Source organism: Patella vulgata, chromosome 7 (assembly GCF_932274485.2).
Source record: "Patella vulgata chromosome 7, xgPatVulg1.2, whole genome shotgun sequence".
Classification (NCBI taxonomy): Eukaryota; Metazoa; Mollusca; class Gastropoda; family Patellidae; genus Patella; species Patella vulgata.
Window position 1 is genome coordinate 57,049,917 of NC_065885.2, and position 19,237 is coordinate 57,069,153.

The 19,237-nt window shown below is 38.1% G+C and overlaps 1 protein-coding gene and 1 long non-coding RNA gene across 2 annotated transcripts; one reads left to right on the plus strand and one right to left on the minus strand.

Annotated features, from left to right (window-relative positions):
• Positions 1-4,011: 4,011 nt before the first annotated feature.
• LOC126827824 (cyclin-Q) lies at positions 4,012-10,961 on the plus strand. Its single transcript, XM_050557394.1, has 6 exons — positions 4,012-4,150; positions 5,111-5,208; positions 6,186-6,271; positions 6,671-6,803; positions 8,207-8,434; positions 9,595-10,961. The coding sequence occupies exons 1-6, from the start codon at positions 4,093-4,095 to the stop codon at positions 9,688-9,690; spliced, it is 699 nt and encodes a 232-aa protein (XP_050413351.1). The 5' UTR covers positions 4,012-4,092; the 3' UTR covers positions 9,691-10,961.
• A 3,138-nt stretch (positions 10,962-14,099) lies between these two features.
• LOC126827209 (uncharacterized) lies at positions 14,100-18,614 on the minus strand. The gene is made up of 3 exons (XR_007682607.2): positions 18,524-18,614; positions 16,246-16,287; positions 14,100-14,294 (listed from the first exon to the last, which is right to left on the minus strand). It is a non-coding gene; the product is annotated as an uncharacterized LOC126827209 (long non-coding RNA).
• Between the last annotated feature and the right edge of the window lie 623 nt (positions 18,615-19,237).

Genomic DNA, 19,237 nt, shown 5'->3' on the forward strand with positions numbered 1-19,237 from the left:
TCAGCACAATGCGTGCACTATCGGCTTGATGTAAAGTTTTGATACAAAATGCTCGCTATTACCCTTTGCCCTTCTGTGCCTCCTTAACTTAATAATCCTTTGTCAAATCATATGTTGCTACTTAAGACTGATAGGCGGGGATGATTGGGGGAGGGGGACTTGCAGCCTCCCAAATTAGTCCATTGGTCAGATTTTGCAGGCAAAAATACCTTATATATTTGGACGCCAATTGGATAATTTAAGGCAAGTATCCTTTATAATTTCTAACAACATTTACGAGCTTTAGAGAGAAATCACATACATATTTAAAACACGAAAGTTTGCCCTTTTTACTCCAACCACCGGATTAATATCTTTAGTTAAACAATGGATATGCTAGATCGTGTACAGTCTAAGGTAATGGGGTGGGGTGGGGTGGGGGCTCATAACAAAACTATACTATTCAAAAAAAGTAGGGGATATTTGATTTTGGGGGCATAATACTAAAATATGCAAATGACTACGAAAAAAGTCACTATAGAACCTAACAGAAGAAACATTTCCAGTTACATGTGACGCCCAAACGCACCAATAGCTACCGCATGGAATGCATGTGATGCTTGGGATCATCATGGGGGTCCAACCCAAGATTTGCACGACTCTGACTTTGAATGTTACAGTCATTGTGGCATTGAATTCCAGGGTGGAAACATCAGTTTAATTGTTTTAGTGACCAGAAAACAAATTTTGATATGCGCCAGCTTACCCAAAATGAAAGGTTACGTGCCCTTGGCATGCTACAGATCGGCACAACACAGGCGGTTGTGGCGCGGACGATGAATGTTTCTCAGTCTGTCATAAGCAGGCTATGGTCCAGATACCGTGATACACAATCTGTACAGGACAGACCACGCTCAGGTCGACCAAGGGCGACAACTCAAGCCCAGGATCGATTTATCCGTACCTTGGCCTTGAGAAATCGTGTCATCACAGCAAATCAGATCAGCGCTCGTCTTCAAACAGACACTGGTGTGAGAGTGAGTGGCCAGACGATTCGGAATCGACTGCATAGGGGTCACCTTCGCGCCCGACGTCCTCCCGTGATCCCTTGTTTGAGAGATCATCACATTCATCGACGCTGGAGCAATGTGATGTTTTCAGATGAGTCAAGGTTCACTGTTGATTTTTTGGACAGACGTAGGAGGGTGTGGCGTCGTCGAAACGAGCGCTTCCAAGACGTTAACGTCATCAGACATGATCGATTTGGGGGTGGTTCTGTTATGGTGTGGGGAGGCATCACTGTTGCTGGAAGAACGGCTTTACATGTTGTTGCAGGGCGTGTTACAGGCCAGTACTACCGGGACAACATCTTGGCAGTCCATGTTGTGTCGTTCGCACGACGTCATGGCCGCCGTTTCATCTTCCAGGATGACAACGCAAGATGTCACAGGGCCAGGATCGTTACAGGTTACCTCCAACAACAGAACATCACCACATTACCTTGGCCAGCACTGAGTCCCGACCTCTCCCCAATCGAGCATGTCTGGGACATGCTTGGACAGAGGTTACGTCAACGTCAACAACGTCCTGCCAATGTCCAAGAACTTGCTGCTGCGTTGCAACAGGAATGGGACAATCTGGACCAAAATGACCATAGACGTCTCATTAGGAGTATACCACGTCGGATCAATGCTTGTTTGGCAAACAGAGGAGGATTTACCCGTTACTGACTTGGTTGTGATGCTGTGGTAACTTTGCTGTTTGACCCCGGGTATCATTTTACCCTTATAATGGTCAGTCTGTGCCTTACTTAGTCTAACGATCATTTGGAATAAATCGATGAATGTGAACTTCATTTCATTTTGTCATTTGTTTCTTCGTCAGTTTCATTAGGTGACTTTAATAACACTTAAAAATCAAATATCCCCTACTTATTTTGAATAGTATACCTAGCAGGATATTTAATACGAAAGCTGATCTTGGAAATAAAACTTCTATAGCGTTTTTCTTTATCTATTCAAATTCTTCTATATGATTCAATAGGTGCACTCCTGCCATGGAAAAAGTCGGTTACTTTAAAACCTTTTTCTGATCAAGTTTACGTACAGTTACACTATTGCCTGCTTAGGGTTTAACGTCCTACGGTTCTGCTCCGATTGGGCTAATGAAGGCGGTCATGCGCCGTACAGTGTGCTATGCGGAAAATTGTGCCCGGGCAGCGGTGCTATGGTCAATATTTCCTGGATCTTGGTTTTTCGTTTAATTCGTACAACTATAATTTGTCCCTTGTCAGATCCTCTGTCCTGCCTACACCTCTGACATGGGGGGACCACGCTGGAAAATCAAGATGAACTTTCTCGGCCAACACTGGGATCGAACACGGGACCTCCCAGTTAGCGAATCCACGTCTTACTCACAGAGCCACCACAGCTCCCCAAATTATTTGAAGACTCAGATAGTAAGAGAAACATTATAGAGGATGCTCGTGAATTAACATTATTAAAGACAAATTGTTGTCCGCTGTAGTTAGAACAAAGTAATCGTTTAATATCTAACACAACTATGGGCAAGATAGTGATATATAATGAATATGTTAGCCCAAAAACAAGAAGAGTGTGGTCAATTAAAGCCAGAGACACATTGTGAGGGACAGGAAATGGACCAAACAAACTTATATAGCTACTCTAAACCTATAACAGAATATAAGGTATGTAATTTAATGTAGCTAAGTCTCTAACTCAATACCATCTAAAATCTTCGACATTCAAAACACGAGTTATTTGTCAATTTAAATCAACATTAAGTTGCGATCTTACCAGGAAAAGGTGGGCTTCTGATATTCAATATTTAAGACAAAATAAATATTTTAACATTGGTACACGAATTCAGCGCCATTTGTAACATGGGGCTCGAAAAATGAGGCTAGACATATTCCACAAGTCATGTCAAACGGTGATGCCATATTCTTATCTGAAGAGCATGCGTAATAAATGCCATTTGTGTAGACTGGAATAACCAGACGCTAGAGATTGCAATTATATTGAGACTTCTGGCGTGTTTCGCCGAACATAACTTATTAGAAATTACAGTAAAAACATAATCGATTGAATGTAAATTAGTTTATATACATTCATATTACATTATTAGATGCGTTGCGACCCATTTGTATCCATTTCTAGGTCCCGAATATTAGTGATTTAGCTCCTTTAAAGACCCAATACCACTCTTGTTGTAACTGAATAATATGTCCAAATCTTTATTCTGGTCAACAAATTGTACTACTGTATTTTACAATATTCCAATTAATTGATGATACAAATTTCATCTTAAAACACCTAATTTAAAAAATTGGAAAAATTCAACTAAATGATTTGAAAAGCCTGACGTAAAGATTTTCAAATGTGACTTGGATTTAAAAATATTTTTGAACCCTTTGGACAAGTAAAATAGGATTTAATGGATAATTTACAAAACAGGTAGGACACTAACACATCTAGTACTTAGAATAAGGCTATTTTTATTTTCTGGAGCTGCCAAGCCAGCATGATAGTTTTATTGTCCCTTTAAAACGCTGGTAAAGTACTGGTACTTTTTAAGCGTAGGCCTATGGGAGCTAAATAGCCTATGCTTGGCAAAGTAAGTTCTTTAGTAAAATAGTTTACGCCATTTCGTTCCAATCGCTCTGTCTAGTGAAATTAAATCAACCAACCTAAATAAGGCGTATGGTCCACTCGAACACAACAATAAATGCAAGTTTTCTATACATGTAACATCTGAAGACTTAGTTCCTTTACGCTATTCGCTTGGTCGCTACTATCACTGAGAGGGATGACATCGGAGCGAGTTAATTAGTTCCCATTATTAACTTTTTTTTTCTTCTGCATATTAATTCTAAAACATTATTTTCTGATGAGACTGAACTACGGTATCGATATATATATCAGCTGGGGTCTGAAACCAAAATAGCTCCAAGAGAGTTATCTTCCGTTGATTTCAAAAAACGAAGTAGCTCGAATGATATGCGGAAGTTGGGAAATCCCTCGGCGTACCGTTAGGTATATTCCTATTTGTTTTCACCACATTTTGAACAGTTGAATTCGTTTTTGCCTTGAAATGACTGATACAGAAACAAAGGTGCATTTCCGAGTTGTGAGATTCATGCACGAAGCAGGTGAGGTTACATGCAGGTGCGATGGAGCTAGTGGATGTCCATTCTATTTATTATTCTTCAATCAAGAGTTCAGATTTGAATTGAAATGTATGGTGAATGAGCAGAATGTCAGTGAGAATGGTGCTTGAAACCACTGTCGAGTTTATCTCAACGCTATTCAAATGATATTTTCATATTCTTTGTAACTATATATGTCGAGGGTATCACAAGCAAACAAACAACTTTTCAATAATTAATGGGCATATTTTTAAGAGTGTCAGTTTTTAGTCATGTGTAAACATAGCGTAAATTCACTACGATCACAAAAATAGGTTGAGATTAAACACTCAAACAGCCCAGGGTTAAACGGTTTTGGAATGAAACGACCCACAGCCATTATCAACTTCAACTCACAAATTTCTTGTAGTTGTAGATCGTAAGCCAAGCCAGCTAAAATCCGATATTCGGGTCTACTCTTACCGGGCAGCGGCACTATGGCCTACTCTTATATCGAATTCCAACTGCCAAGAGATCTTTTACATGCAAACCAATGTATACATGGGTCCACCCAAGGTTTTTCGTCCCATCCGAACGTCTAGACGACTGTCATCATGCCCTCCGTTCTGCACCATTGACAAGGGGAAACCACGCCAGAAAATCCTGATGACCTTTCTCGGCCAATGCAGGTATCAAACATGCGACCTCCAGGCTAAAGAACCAGCGTCTTAGCCACTGTGGTTACCTTTCTAAAAAGAGTTATATAGTTAGTATACTGGTTTAACATTAAAGGAAAAATACAGGGTAGCATTACCACAGGATTTGAATTTAGACCAAATGTTCATGAACTGTAATCTGCTTTCACTTTTCTTATTATTACTAATATTGATAAAACCAGCAATGACTCATTAATACCACATATTTTTGTTTAGTTTAAATATGAGACATTATCTGACAAGATCTAATTTAAGTTTTAATTTTCAGCCTTGAAACTACACATGAAAAGTGTACCATTAGCCACAGCAGCAGTTGTTTATCATAAGTTTTTCCGAGAGAATGCTTTAACAGATTATGATCCATATGTAAGTACGGTACATCAAAAAGTTGGTTTGTGTACTATTTTTATTTTTATTATCCCATGATGAACGAAGATAACGAGGGATATTGGTACATGTATATATATACTATTTTATTAGAGAACAATATATATATATATATATCTCATAAACAGTTCAAGATATCTTATTGGCAGACTGTACATTACTCTTATTCCATGTATAATTAGATATGTGCCTTTTGCTGATTAATTTTTTAATAATACCAATCTGATAAAAACACAGATCCTGTTTCGTTTTTTATAGTTCAAAATTTCGTTTTACTTGTCTTTACTACCCTAGGATCTGGAAGAGTTGTTAGATAACCCGCGTTCTGGATGATATGAGGGATTAGCCAATGAAACTGTGTGTTACGGTGAGGTTTTGGCATGAGTTGCATGGAACTGTGGGTAACACACTAGAAACATCAACGCTGATTGGTTAATCAAATGTCTGATGTCATAGGGTCAAAAGCTGCTTGTATGACCTCTGACCCGACCTCCCACTACAACTGGTCAGATCTTCATGTAGTAGAGGCCATCGAAAGTATAAAAAAACAAAATGAAATATAGATCTGTATTTTAATTAGATTGGTATAATAGATGTGCCTTTGGCTGATTAACTTTTACCTAGGATCTGTTTAATGATGCTAAGTAAGACCTTTTGTAAATGTCTAATCCAAAATATATACAGTATGTACCAGTTTATAAATGCTACTAAGATATTGTTATCATTCAGGATCTAGTTGTTGCTCGTATTCTCTTCTCTTTACCTATCTTGTTGAGGGAAGTTAGCTGTTCATGACCTCAACTTGATGGTGGCTTGGAACCACAGGGTTGTTCTAGATGCAATCAAACTTCTTCCAGATGCTCAGATAACCTTGAATTACATGAATATTGAGATACTTACCAGCAGTTACATGTAGTTTTTTTTTAATTTAGTCAATTGTCATGGATATTTTTCAGTTAATTGGAACTACGGCTTTGTATTTAGGAAGTAAAATCGAAGAAGAAGTTGTTAAATTACGAGATGTTGTCAATATTTGTCACAGGTAGGTTATATTACACCTGTAGTCACATAGGTAGGTTATATTACACCTGTAGTCACACATGTAGGTTATATTACTGTAGTATATTCTGTAGTCACACAGGTAAGTCATGTGTATACCGTTACATGTTAGAGATTCCATGAAAGTTGGTACTGGTAATTAAAATTTTGTAAATCTGTTTTCATTTGCCAGCTTGGTGGAGAAAAGTAAGACATTAAATCTCATTTCATTTCTTCAAAATATAAAGAAAGAAAAAATGCAGACAAGAGACATTTTGTAGTCCATTTAGAAAATTACGACAGAATGATAAATTGATGGAATTTTCAAAGATTGAAGATTATTTAAGAAATAATTTTATGAATTTACTTTTATTTATGGATATTTTTATATTTTTTTGTACAGAACTTTACATAAAAGCAAGCCACCATTAGAAATTGGAGAAACGTTTTGGAACTTAAGAGAAACAGTGGCTAGTTGTGAACTGTTTATATTAAGGGCATTAAGATTTAAAGTTGTTGTTTCTCATCCTCACAAGGTAAAATCATTTTGTGGTTTTCTCGACATAATCTTTAAGTAATTAAAATATTGATATTAATGATAAATTATCTCATTTTAAAGTCTGTCTAGAAAATGTATGGTAGGCCTACTCAAATTAACGTTTACTTAAAGATACATTATGTAAGATTTAGATAAAGAACTGACCGTTCTTGCTATAATATTTGAAAAATAGATTATGCAAAATGAATATATTGAAAATTTCATTGGTTGTAGCTTTGACAAGATGTGTGCATTGATCTTACTGATCTTCTGAACTTATGGCCAAACTGTTCTGATTTATTTAAAATCAGAACCATCCGATGGCATCGAGAGTTGATTAGGGTCTTGTCATGTTTTTAAATGTCTAATTAATAATTTATATAACATCGAAGATTTGCAATAGGCAGATTTAGCTTTTAAATAATGCCTCTTTATAAGAAATAACAAACAATGTCAACGGTAGACAATCTTCTGGCTTTTATTTTAAAATCTAATTTAACAAGGGCTCATCATAAGATTTTACAGACACTCATGGGTGGCACCGGGGCCTTAACTAGCTCAGAGCAACAAGGTGGGCGGGAAGTGTTCTCAGGGGTGCTGTAAAATTGACGGACAATATATATCTATTGTTTTTATGATTGACAATATTTTCACAGGGGGGGGGGGGGCGGCTTAGCACCCCTCCCACCTGCACCCTTAATGTTACGGGCAAGGGTGGTACTGGCTTATTTGAATCATCTGCAGATAATAATAAACGTTGGTAAATTTTCAGCTTTCACAGTATTGTACAAATGTAGTTTGCAAGGAATTTCAAAGTCCGTTAAAATGACAGTCAGGGGATTTCTGTTTTAATTCATGCAGTTCTTTATGGCAAGAACGAAATAAAAAGTTACAAATTAAAATTCAGTGAGGGTGGCTGAACTGAAAACATAACTACTAGAATCGATAGTTATATGGCAGACCCCGTTGACCTGAATGGTTAGCATGTGCGCGCTGTATCATAAGGTCTGTCATTGAATCAACTGGCGTGGTTTTGATTCCCCGATTGTACGTGACAGTGAGTAGGGTCGCCTGTCCAACCTCGTGGGTTTTTCTCCGGGTCCTCCATTTTCCTCCCATTGCTAAAGACCCCTACGCACACGCGAATTATTGAAATAAAATTGAACCATATGTTAGTCCTGAAATGACCTAGTTTGTGTAGAGTGGACATTAAACCCCATTTCTCTCTCTCTCTCTATGGCACAGAAAATTTCACCCATACAAGGGCGGGACACAGGGTCAATTCCCAGCAAAATCATTTTATGTGCTCGGAACTAAAGTACCAAATATCAATACAATTATGATTCTTGGCAACAGATTGACTGATTCTCTGAAGTACTAATATCTATATTTATTTTTCAGTTCCTTCTCCATTATTTAAAATTTTTAGAAGACTGGTTTGATCCATTAGAGTGGGAACGTTTACCTATTGCCAAGACCTCGTGGTCTTTATTACGAGACAGTTACCATGGCATTATTTGTTTAAATACGAAACCAGAACACATGGCTGTAGCTGTTATATACTTTGCTTTGTTATGTCACGGGGCGGAAGTTCCTTGTAACAAGGAAGCAGACACAAAATGGTGGAAGGTGTGTAGTGTTTTTATACATGTATATATAATTCCTATTGACTATTTGGTATATCCAATCATAAAAAGGGGGTTGGATGGCCGATTGGTTAGCGTGTTACACTGTCCTAAGGGTAGATGGAATTTAAAGCAGAGTATGCAGAAACATTGATGTCCAGACAAAATTGTACCTCATAGCAGACATCATGTTGTATTCATTCCTTCATTATAATCTGTCCTGAACAGGACAGTTAGACATAAAATCCCATTTCACCTAATATTTAGGGGGGGTGGATGGCCGAATGGTTAGCACGTGTGCGCTGCATCATAAGGTCTGTCATTGAGTCAACTGGGGTAGTTTCGATTCCCCGGTTGTATGTGACAAGGAGTTGAGTCACTTGTCTAACCTCATGGGTTTTCTCCGGTTTCCTCCCATTGCTAAAGACTCCTTCACGGAAGCGAATTATTGAAATAAAATTGAACCATATGTTAGTCTCGAAATGACCTAGTTTGTGTCGAGTGGCCGTAAAACCTCATCTCTCTCTCTATCTCTGTCTCTCTCCAATTGTAAATTGTATGCCATTTAACTGGATTATACCCCCCCCCCCCCCCTCCTTTCCACTTTAAATAAAACTAACAGAATCAACCTTTTTGACAAAGTTAGAAACTCATAAACACTATATACAGTACATGTACAGTAAGAAAATGGAGCAGTACTCAGTCTGATCCTGTTCTGGTGTTCAATTGTACTCAGTCCAGGACGAAATTGGCATACGGATGCGATATGAACTCAATCTTGGATCTAGTACCGTTCGATTGAAAATTTGAAAGTCCAGGTTATTTCAGGTTGTATGTATTTTGTAGTAACCTTAACTTTTCTGATAAAGACTGGTCAAAATGATGCTCAGTAAAAAAACAGAAATTATATTCTTCACACCAAATTTGAAAAATTTAGCCTCTATCGCGTTAACAAGGTTTTTGGACAAGATGGGGGAACGAACTCTAACCTCTATCGCGTTAACAAGGTTTTCGGAAAAGTGGTTATAACTCTGAAATGAAATGCCACAGAGTGGTGAAAATTGACAGAGTCTGTCCTCTTAAGACCCCCAAGTCTTCAGACCAAAGCTGTAGCCTCTATTGCGTTAACAAGCCAGTTGTTATAAACCATCTTTCTATTTTCAGGTATTCTGTGATGATATTAATATAAATATAATAGAAACTATAATATCAGAATTAATGAACTTATACGATACAGAAATATATGTTCAAACATCTTGACCCATTATTGGTGGAATGAATGAACTTACACATACAGAAATGTTCAAACATCTTGAATCATTCTTGGTGGAATGAATGAACTTACCGAAATCTATATTCAAACATCTTGAATCGTTCTTGGGGGAATGAATGAACATACCGAAATCTATATTCAAACATCTTGAATCGTTCTTGGGGGAATGAATGAACATACCGAAACCTATATTCAAACATTTTGAATCATTCTTGGTGGAATGAATGAACTTACCGAAACCTATATTCAAACATCTTGAATCCTTCTTGGTGGAATGAATGAACTTACCGAAACCTATATTCAAACATCTTGAATCCTTCTTGGTGGAATGAATGAACTTACCGAAACCTATATTCAAACATCTTGAATCCTTCTTGGTGGAATGAATGAACTTACCGAAACCTATATTCAAACATCTTGAATATTCTTGGTGGAATGAATGAACTTATATGGTATTCAATCGTCTTGAATTATTCTTGACTGAAGTGTTGATAACTTTATTGAACAGGAGAACGCTCATCATAAAGAGTTTCATAAAGTGAATGTCGTAAAATTATCTAAGTGCGTCAGCGAGGATCCTAAACTGAACGTTCCGGAATTGCATTCTCTCAATCAAAAAAATTGTGACAATATAGTGAAAAGGGGGTTTCTCAAAGGGGGATATCCCAACCAACCATGACAGCTGAAACATATTCGTAGTGTTTGATTACGTAACGATTCTACTCACACCACCTCAGTTGTTGGGACTGACATAATTGTGACAGAAACGAATTCTGTGTCACTCGATTACAATTCTGTCAATTCAGGACATTCCGAACTGACAATTAAGTATCGCCAGTGTGTTGTGAACAACTTTCATTCATATGATTGAGGATATAACTCCTTGAATTATCATTTTCAATGTTGATGTTCAGGACTACCAGGCTGGATAATTGAATATGACTCCGCTTGATATATATCATTTTCAATGTTCATGTTCAGGACTACCAGGCTGGATAATTGAATATGACTCCCCTTGATATATATCATTTTCAAGGTTGATGTACAGGACTACCAGGCTGGATAATTGAATATGACTCCGCTTGATATATATAATTTTCAAGGTTGATGTACAGGACTACCAGGCTGGAAAACTGAATTAAAATTTAACCATATGTTAGTACCCCCAAGTTTGGCCTTAGTCATCAATCATAGCTGCCTTATTAAACTCTGTAAACTAAGAATAGAAAAGAATAAAAAAAACGTCATAATTGAAAAAGTGTACATGTAGTTTCATATAGAATGTTGTTGGGTTCTATAGAAGGCTATAGAATATTGCAGAACAAAGATTTTAGCATGACCAAAGATCTGAAATAATTTACTATAGGTTGGTATTGGATCGGTAGTTGGGTTTCTTCCAAGTGTAATTTCCTGTAAAAACCATAAATAACCTATAGATTCGTTAATGCTTCAATAGAATTGATAGTAAAGACTATTACATGTATTTCTTTATCGTCACGTCAGTTTTGTAATCCTATAGTTTTATATTTTATGCAGAAATATATAATGAGAGGGGGGGCATGTGTGCAAATGTGTCCCCTCAGTTTGACTCTTAGATCATGTTAGGAAATCCTGTGAGTTGCCACTCTGAATAATGGGAAGGAAGGGTTAAATTCAAGATGGCGTCCAAGGTGATCGTCAGTCCATAACAGACCATAACGCGCCTGCTATTCATGTTGGGGTAGAGGGGTTTATAATCTATTGAAAGCAATTTCAGCATTCCATTCCATTTCATTAATCAATGCGGGATCAATCACAGGTGAGTGGTTCACCTTAATATTCAGTATTAATACGGTCTAGAAAGGGGTATTTATAAGGAAATAAATCGACCTATAAGTATAAGGAGGTATGACCTCCATAATAATAATATGGACAAAAAGGCCAACTTTCAAATATATGCGTACCATATCGTTAGGGCCTAGAGGGATTTATAATAAAAAAGATAAAACGAACTGTCTATGTAACTCAATTCACTAAATATATTTTTATCCAATCGATTGAATATTATTATGGCCTAGAAGGGGGTGCGTATCTTAAAAATTCTGTTATCCATAATATTAAAAATGTTTTTCGTTTTATAGATTTAAAGCTTCTTCAGTTCAGCAAAATTTTGAATATTGCTCCTCGGTAGTTCACATAAAACTTTATTTTGGATAGATCTAAATAATTTGTTCAGTTGGACGATTTGAAATGAAAGGACTGCTTGATTGACAGATAACTAAACTATCTATATCATGTAAAGAAATAAAATCGATTTTAAAAATAATCTATGACTTCTATCATTTACCAGTAGGATAATATCTGATGCCGATTGGAAATATTTTTTTTTAAAAAAAAAAAAAGGAAAATATAAACACGCCTATGATTTTCAATTTCCATGATCTGGTGTCTAATTTTTCTATTTTGAAAAATACGGCGGTATATTAAATTTTACAAAAAAATAAGACTAACCTAATCATACTTAATAAGATTTTCGTAGTAGCAGCGATTAAAAAAAAATATCATTATCATCAGGCCTATTTTTTTTTTTTACAAAATTTGACTGGGAAGGAAGTTATCAAGATTACATATTATTATTAACCTTTTTTTTTAACTAGTTCGGGGGTTTTATGCGGGTTTTCAGAAGAAGAAAAAAAAAAGAAACATAAATATTGCAAGAAACTTTCACTTTATTCTGTACATCTGTGTACACAATGAATGTCGGCCTAATTAATAAAATCCGAGGGAGTAAAACTAACCGATAGTAAAGCAACTACTGGCCAGTGAGTGCATGTCTGTGACTAAACACTACACTCCAATAAGTAGACTTACTCCCCGCGATATTTTTCGTACAATGCAAAATGTGTGTATATAAATATAATATGCGCAATTTCCATAATAATTAAATATACATTAATTTGGAAGTTTGCTAAACGCACGGACCTTGTAATTATTACATAATAAAAGTATCGGTACTAATAATATAGACCCGCCCGGTTCCGGACTCAAACTTCCAGTGTTCGACGTCTTCTCGCCGTGTTTATTAAATTATTTTACACAATATTATCATGATTATACTATATCTATTAGATCACTATTTGACTTATAATATATCTTACGTACTTATAAAATGATAAACCACTCCCTTTTCGCCTGACATTGAATTAACCAAAACAACAACAACTCTCCGGCATGTTGATCAACGTAGGCTAAATCTTCCCGGTTGTAAAATGGCTGCCGACCTCCATAGTCGGCACGCGATCACGTGACCACCATACACTCTAGTCAATATATACACCTCCATGGTATAAGCCCAGCTTGTGATCCTATCAAATTCTTCGTTAAAAATATCGTTACGATTATCAAGTCTCGCGCTTATAGCTAAAATGTCTACATGTGACAATCGAGTTGCAAAGTTCAAGGTTCGATCAATGTCAAGGTTGCTGGAAATCATACCATATGGAGGCCGCCATATTTGTGTACAGTGTGCTATGTGCGACGACCCCTGATTGGACAATGCTAATTGATTACGTGTAAACACAACGAGCGCAAAATCTCGGGAATTGCCCAGTACTGAAGCAACGGTTAGATGTTGTAAAACTCGCGATCGTTGCTTCAGGAACATGGGTGTACCCAGTGTTAAGGTGCTTTGGCTTCTGTATCCCCGTGAAGGAGGTCATATATTTTGAACGGTATAAACGGGTTGCCGTTTACCTCCTATAGGCCAATGATCATTTATTGCATGCGGGTGGCCTTCACAACTTCTTGAAATTTCAACCGGTTTCAACCAACTCTGCACCACTCCATTTTTTAAAAAAAAATTCTAACAGATACATTAGTTTAGAGCTAAATCTGCTTATTGCAAGTCTTTTTTTAGGCTTCAGATGTTATAGAAATTATTAATTAGACCTTTATTTACATGAAAAGCTCGAGAATATGTGGGTGGAGTTATCGTCTGTCAATCAAGCGATCGGCAATTCTCGGAGACGGCGCGGAGACAGTTGATGCCTATTTCTAGTCCAAACTTCCAACAGTGACAACTCCGTTCAGCATAAACTGATTTGACTGAAATTTTCAATATTTGTCCCCCGCCTTTCGAAGAAAGCAGGGGACTATTAAAATGGGTTCGTCTGTCTGTCTGTCCGTCACACTTTTTTGGCCACAATAACTCTCTTTTTAATTGAGCTAGAATGTTCAAACTTGGTGTAGGCGTTTATTAGGTTTATTCGACGATGGGTATTTTCTGTTTAGGGTAAGCCGAGATAAGCAATCTGATTGGTTGATGCTTTGGCCGGTCCTCCTGCACTTATTATTAAATTAAATTCATTACCGTGCTTTATGGACACAGCTTTAGAATTGACCCCAACATAACACAGCATTTCAATGTAACACTTTTATTCTAATGTGATACAGCCCACAAAGTTTGAGAAACACGTTACAATTGGATTATTCTGATCATTTCTCCAACATTGACAATTTGCGCAATTTCCACAAGCATCACAATCAAGTTTAAAAAGCTCGTCGATATCGTACAGCTCCCCTTTAAAGGAACACTGATTGGATCTGCTTGGTCCTAAAATATAATATATAGACCACATTAAACTAAATCAACAAAAAACATTCAGATATCACATGTCTCTGGGAGGAAAGAGCTATGGGAAGGGGTCAGGGTTGGGCGTAGTCTCAATCATTCAGACCAATATCTGTATGTAGAAGACCAGGAGGTTGTGGGTGAACGAGACTAGTTGGCGCGCGAATGAGACTTCTGGAATATCATGGGCTTGCATCGAGAAGAAGTCCTTAGTAGCTGATGATATAACGTCCGCGATATCACTTTAGAGGAATTAAGATAAAAGGCGCCGGGTCCGGTATATACGGCAACAATCCCCCAGAAAGTTATGAAAAGACATATTCCCGTATTTTTGGCGCATTCTGGTGTATTTTGTGGACGAGTAACACTTGTTAAATATTGAGCATTTTGCCAACCGTAAAACCTATTATATCCGCATTAATCATATTTCCTGACGAATCAATTACCTTTTGATGTAAAAGGAATGGTGACCTGTAGAGTGTCCACAAACAAATTGTGGATGAACGGACAGGAGCGACGACAATATGAAAATGTGGGCGTATAAAAATGAACCCCCACTGCTAGTGGAATCAGCAGTCACTTTTAGAGGGAACACACAAGCTCACCGGATTCAGTGGGTCAAATTCTTATAGAAACTATCTTCATACCAAGGTTCGAGGGAATCTGTCCCGAATTTTACCGTATTAAATTAAACTAAATGGGCAGAAAATGTCTCATGACAGCCATCTTGAATATTAAAATTTCCCCCAGGGTGGCATCATCCTTCAGCTTGTGTAGTGTTGTTGCGGGGTACACCACAGAACATACTGTCTTGTAGTGGTCATTCTTGATTCCTGTGGTGGCGCTGAATAACCTCCAATCAGTTTTAGGTGGTACCGACTTCAGCTAATAAAGCCTAGTTGCGGGGTGTGGCATTTTGGACTGTCTGTCAAGGGTACCCCACCGCACAAACGGTCTGGCAGTGGTAATCCATGATCCCAGCAGTTTGCCGAACAACGTCCAAGCAATTGTAGATCGTGCTAATCTAGCCTAGTTGGGGGGGGGGGGGATTTGGGCGTGTCTGTCAAGGGTAACCCATCACACAAACTGTCTGGCAGTGGCCATTCTTGACTGATGTGGTAGTGCTGAACAACGTCCAAGCAGTTTTAGGTAGTACGGGCTTCAGCTAGACTAGCCTGGTTAGGGGCGTGGCATTTCTGGCGTGTATGTTATAGGTAACCCACCACACAAACTATCTGGCAGTGATCAACGACTTCCAAGCAGTTTTAGGCGGTACGAACTGTGGGGCGTGGCATATTGGGTGTGTCTGTTAGGGGTAACCCACCACACAAACTGTCTAGTAGTGATCATTCTTGATTCCTGTGGTGGTGCTGAACAACTTCCAAGCAGTTTTAAGTGGTAGAGATATAGCTAATCTAGCCTAGCTGTAGTGTGGCAATTACATAACTCTGTCGGGTGTACACCACCACTAGAAATGTCTGTCGGGATGTTTTTGTAATACTTGAAGTTGTAAGGTACACTGCTGCACCATTTTCATGTGGTACATTTTTGAGCTAATCTAGCCCAATAAGTCATGCCCAGAATCTCAGTCCTCACAGCCACACCCACTACCAGATTCTGATGATACCAAATATGCATGCTTTGATACCATATAGGTGAAAATTGGTACGCTTTTCAGCTAGGCTGGGCTCCTGGTCTAAGGGGGTAATACGCCGTGAAATCTGGATGAACTTTCTCGGCCAATGCAGGGATCGAACATCTGACCTCCAGGCTAGCGAGCCAGCGTCATACCCACTTAACCACCGTGACCCCAGGCTTGATTGCGGACCGAATGACCCTCCCTTCAATTATCTGTTACAAGAGTGTCAATTTGGGGTGAGTGCGTAAATTGTGGGATGTTTACCAAGATAGATAAAACAATGAATAACAATACCTGGCCGCAATGATCTCGTATCATGGCTTGGTATACTTGCACCTGTAATAGAGAAAAAGGTTTAGTTAAAGCATAGTTTAACCTTAAAGGTCCATTCCAGTTGAACACTTTCATAAAGTCTAAATGTTGACATTTATAATATCGAATCTGTTGAAAATACACAAGATAACTTTTGCTTTCAGCTAAATGTGGCAAATAAAGGAAGAGGGGTCAAACGGAGACCATTTATGTAAATGGTCATACATCAGATCGTGGTTTATCTCTCAATTTTATAGGTTTCCTTGAGACTCGAACATTTTTGTTTCTTGACATAAAAATGTTAACTTAGATTCATTAGGTCATTTTGTCGTACACACCATTTTGTTTTAAAAAGGGGTGTTTTGTTTAATATAAAATTCTTTATCTACATGATGTGTAATGAAGTAGCTTGCATTATACTACTACTGTTTTAGACTAACTCACCGACAGTTATGCCAGTATCCATTTCTGGAAGGGGGTTACTACCTTCCAGGTATCTCGTGCACAGATTAGTCAAATTAAATAATTAAATCGTTTTTATAGTTCAAAATTTCGTTTTACTTGTCTTTACTACACTAGGATCTGGAAGAGTTGTTATCATTGACGTGTTCTGGGTGATGTGAGGGATTGGCCAACAAAACTGTCTGCTACGGCGAGCTTTAGGTGTGTTTTACACGGAACTGTGGGTAATCCACTAGAAACATCAATGTTAATCAAATGTCTGGCGTCATAGGGTCAAAAGCCGCTCGTGTGACCTAGGCCACGATCTATCTCTACAATCGGTCAGATCTTCATGTAGTGTAGGCCATCGAAAGTATAAAAAACGAAATATAGATCTGTATTTTAATCAGATTGGGTGCCCATGCAAAACACTAACCCAAAAACGGTAAGTTTCCCGCCCTAATAACTGACGTATTATGCTTTCTATATAGGAGAGAGCTAGATTTATTTCACTTCAGACATCATGATGAGACCGTAGAGAAGACATAATCCGTGAGTTCCTAGGGGAACCTCTTACCCACAGCCGCCTCGGCTGAGAAGCTGGGATAGAGACAAAATCTGATGTTTAAACCGAGTTATAAGGATGTTAACCCCAGACCGTGGGATACTTTAATAACTCCTAAAGTATCTATAATAGATATTGTTGTTTTCCTGCATTTAACCTTGTAACAACATAAACGGTGTTCCAGAGTCAGTTAATTGATGATTGAAATAATTGATCCCACAACGTGAAGTCAAATAAAGTCCTCTTCGATAGTGTCACAGCTAATCCCTTGTTGTTGCCGAGAAAGAGGATAGTGTCACATCTAATATATAGTGCCCTGACGAAGGATAGTCACGACGTAACCCTACCTGTAGTGTCACGGTCGTTTTTATTTGGAGTCCGTGACCAGAATAGTCACATCTGTCCCCATAGTGTCACACTAAAAGTACAAATTGTTACGGTCATCGATGACATGGAATCGAGTTTGACGCCATACTATACGCCATACAATAGCTATGGAGGAAATCTTACGTTTTTGACTTGTCTTCATCGAATTCCAATTGTTAAAATTTCTTTTTATGTGCTCCAACGAGAACATCCATAGACTTCGGTTTCTCGTCCCACCCGATAGATTAATCGCGTTGTCCTTGACAGGCCCTCCATCATGCAGCACAGAAAAGAATTACTAGACGCTGCTCATTGCCAAGCCCTGCCTTATGCACCAAGGATATACCTACCTGGAAAATCCAGGAACTAGGGATTGCAGCGAGTTTGCCACCATATAATAGTGTCGGTTATAATTCACCAACAAACCGCCTAACATGATCACAAAAATTTACATGTCATACCGACGGTGTTTGCTTTCGTTTCGCGAAAAAAAAAGAGTCTATAGTGGTGACGTCATACCGAAGTTCGGCGATCGATGCGCAAGCCTTAGGCTTTCATTTTCGAAGAGCATTGCCATAAGAACAACAAGATGAGCAGCGGCTGGGGTCCAGTTCGTGGTCGAAAACTTTTAGTCGGCCAACATGAAAAATGAATATGCTGAAAATTTCAGTCAAATCACTCCACTCGGAGCAATCCGATGGCATGGAGAGTGGATTATGGTATTGGTATGTTAATTAATGTCTAATTATTAATTTATATAAGATTTCGGGCCTAAAGAAATACCTGCAATAGGCAGATTTAGCTCTTGCATGCATGTTTGACATAATCTTCTTTCTAAAGTATTTGGTGTGACTTGTACAGTAGATTAAAAATGTTAATAATACTTACTGGATACAAGTCCGATGAAATAGAGTACAAGAACTAACGGTAAAACTTCCATGATCACCAACTACTGTTTAAGATCTGCGTATCATCAATAGAACAGACAGAAATATTTATAGGACTAGTGAACAATTATGAACATATAATTATTCAATTATCCGACCACTGTTATGTACAGAACACAGCTAGAATATATTTAACTAGCAGTTAACAGCAGTACAGCACCGATATATAATTAATTCTGCAATATACTTCGGTTGCAATAAAAACGAAACACTTAAACTGACATTATTTGTGACATTCGAAAGATAGATATCATATGGTTTTGTTTATCTATGGGTCGTTTTAACTGTAAAGTCTGTAATTATCACCCTTATGTAATTTTTTATTTCATAATCCAACTGGATCACAGATGTTCTTTATGGGGCAACGTGAAGTTGGCACGTTATTCGGGATACCGAGCTGGCTCGTTATTCGTTATTCGCGAATAACGAGCCAGCACGTTATTCGTTATTCGGGATTCGACAATAAAACAGGTGAGTGCTGGAGATGACTGCCCAGTGCACTCTAACAAACCAGTCAACACCCTACGCGCTTGAGAAACGGTCGTCTCCGTGCTAATTGGTCACCCAATGAGGAAATGGTCGGATGCAAGATATATCGTTTTCTTTTAGTGGCGAATCCCGAATAACGTGCTGGCTCGTTATTCGTTATTGGCGA

Coding starts and splice junctions, on each gene's coding strand:
- LOC126827824 (XM_050557394.1), top strand. CDS start 4,093: ATGACTGATACAGAAACAAAGGTGCATTTCCGAGTTGTGAGATTCATG. Junction 4,151..5,110: donor GAGATTCATGCACGAAGCAG/GTGAGGTTACAT, acceptor TTTAATTTTCAG/CCTTGAAACTACACATGAAA. Junction 6,804..8,206: donor TTGTTTCTCATCCTCACAAG/GTAAAATCATTT, acceptor TTTATTTTTCAG/TTCCTTCTCCATTATTTAAA.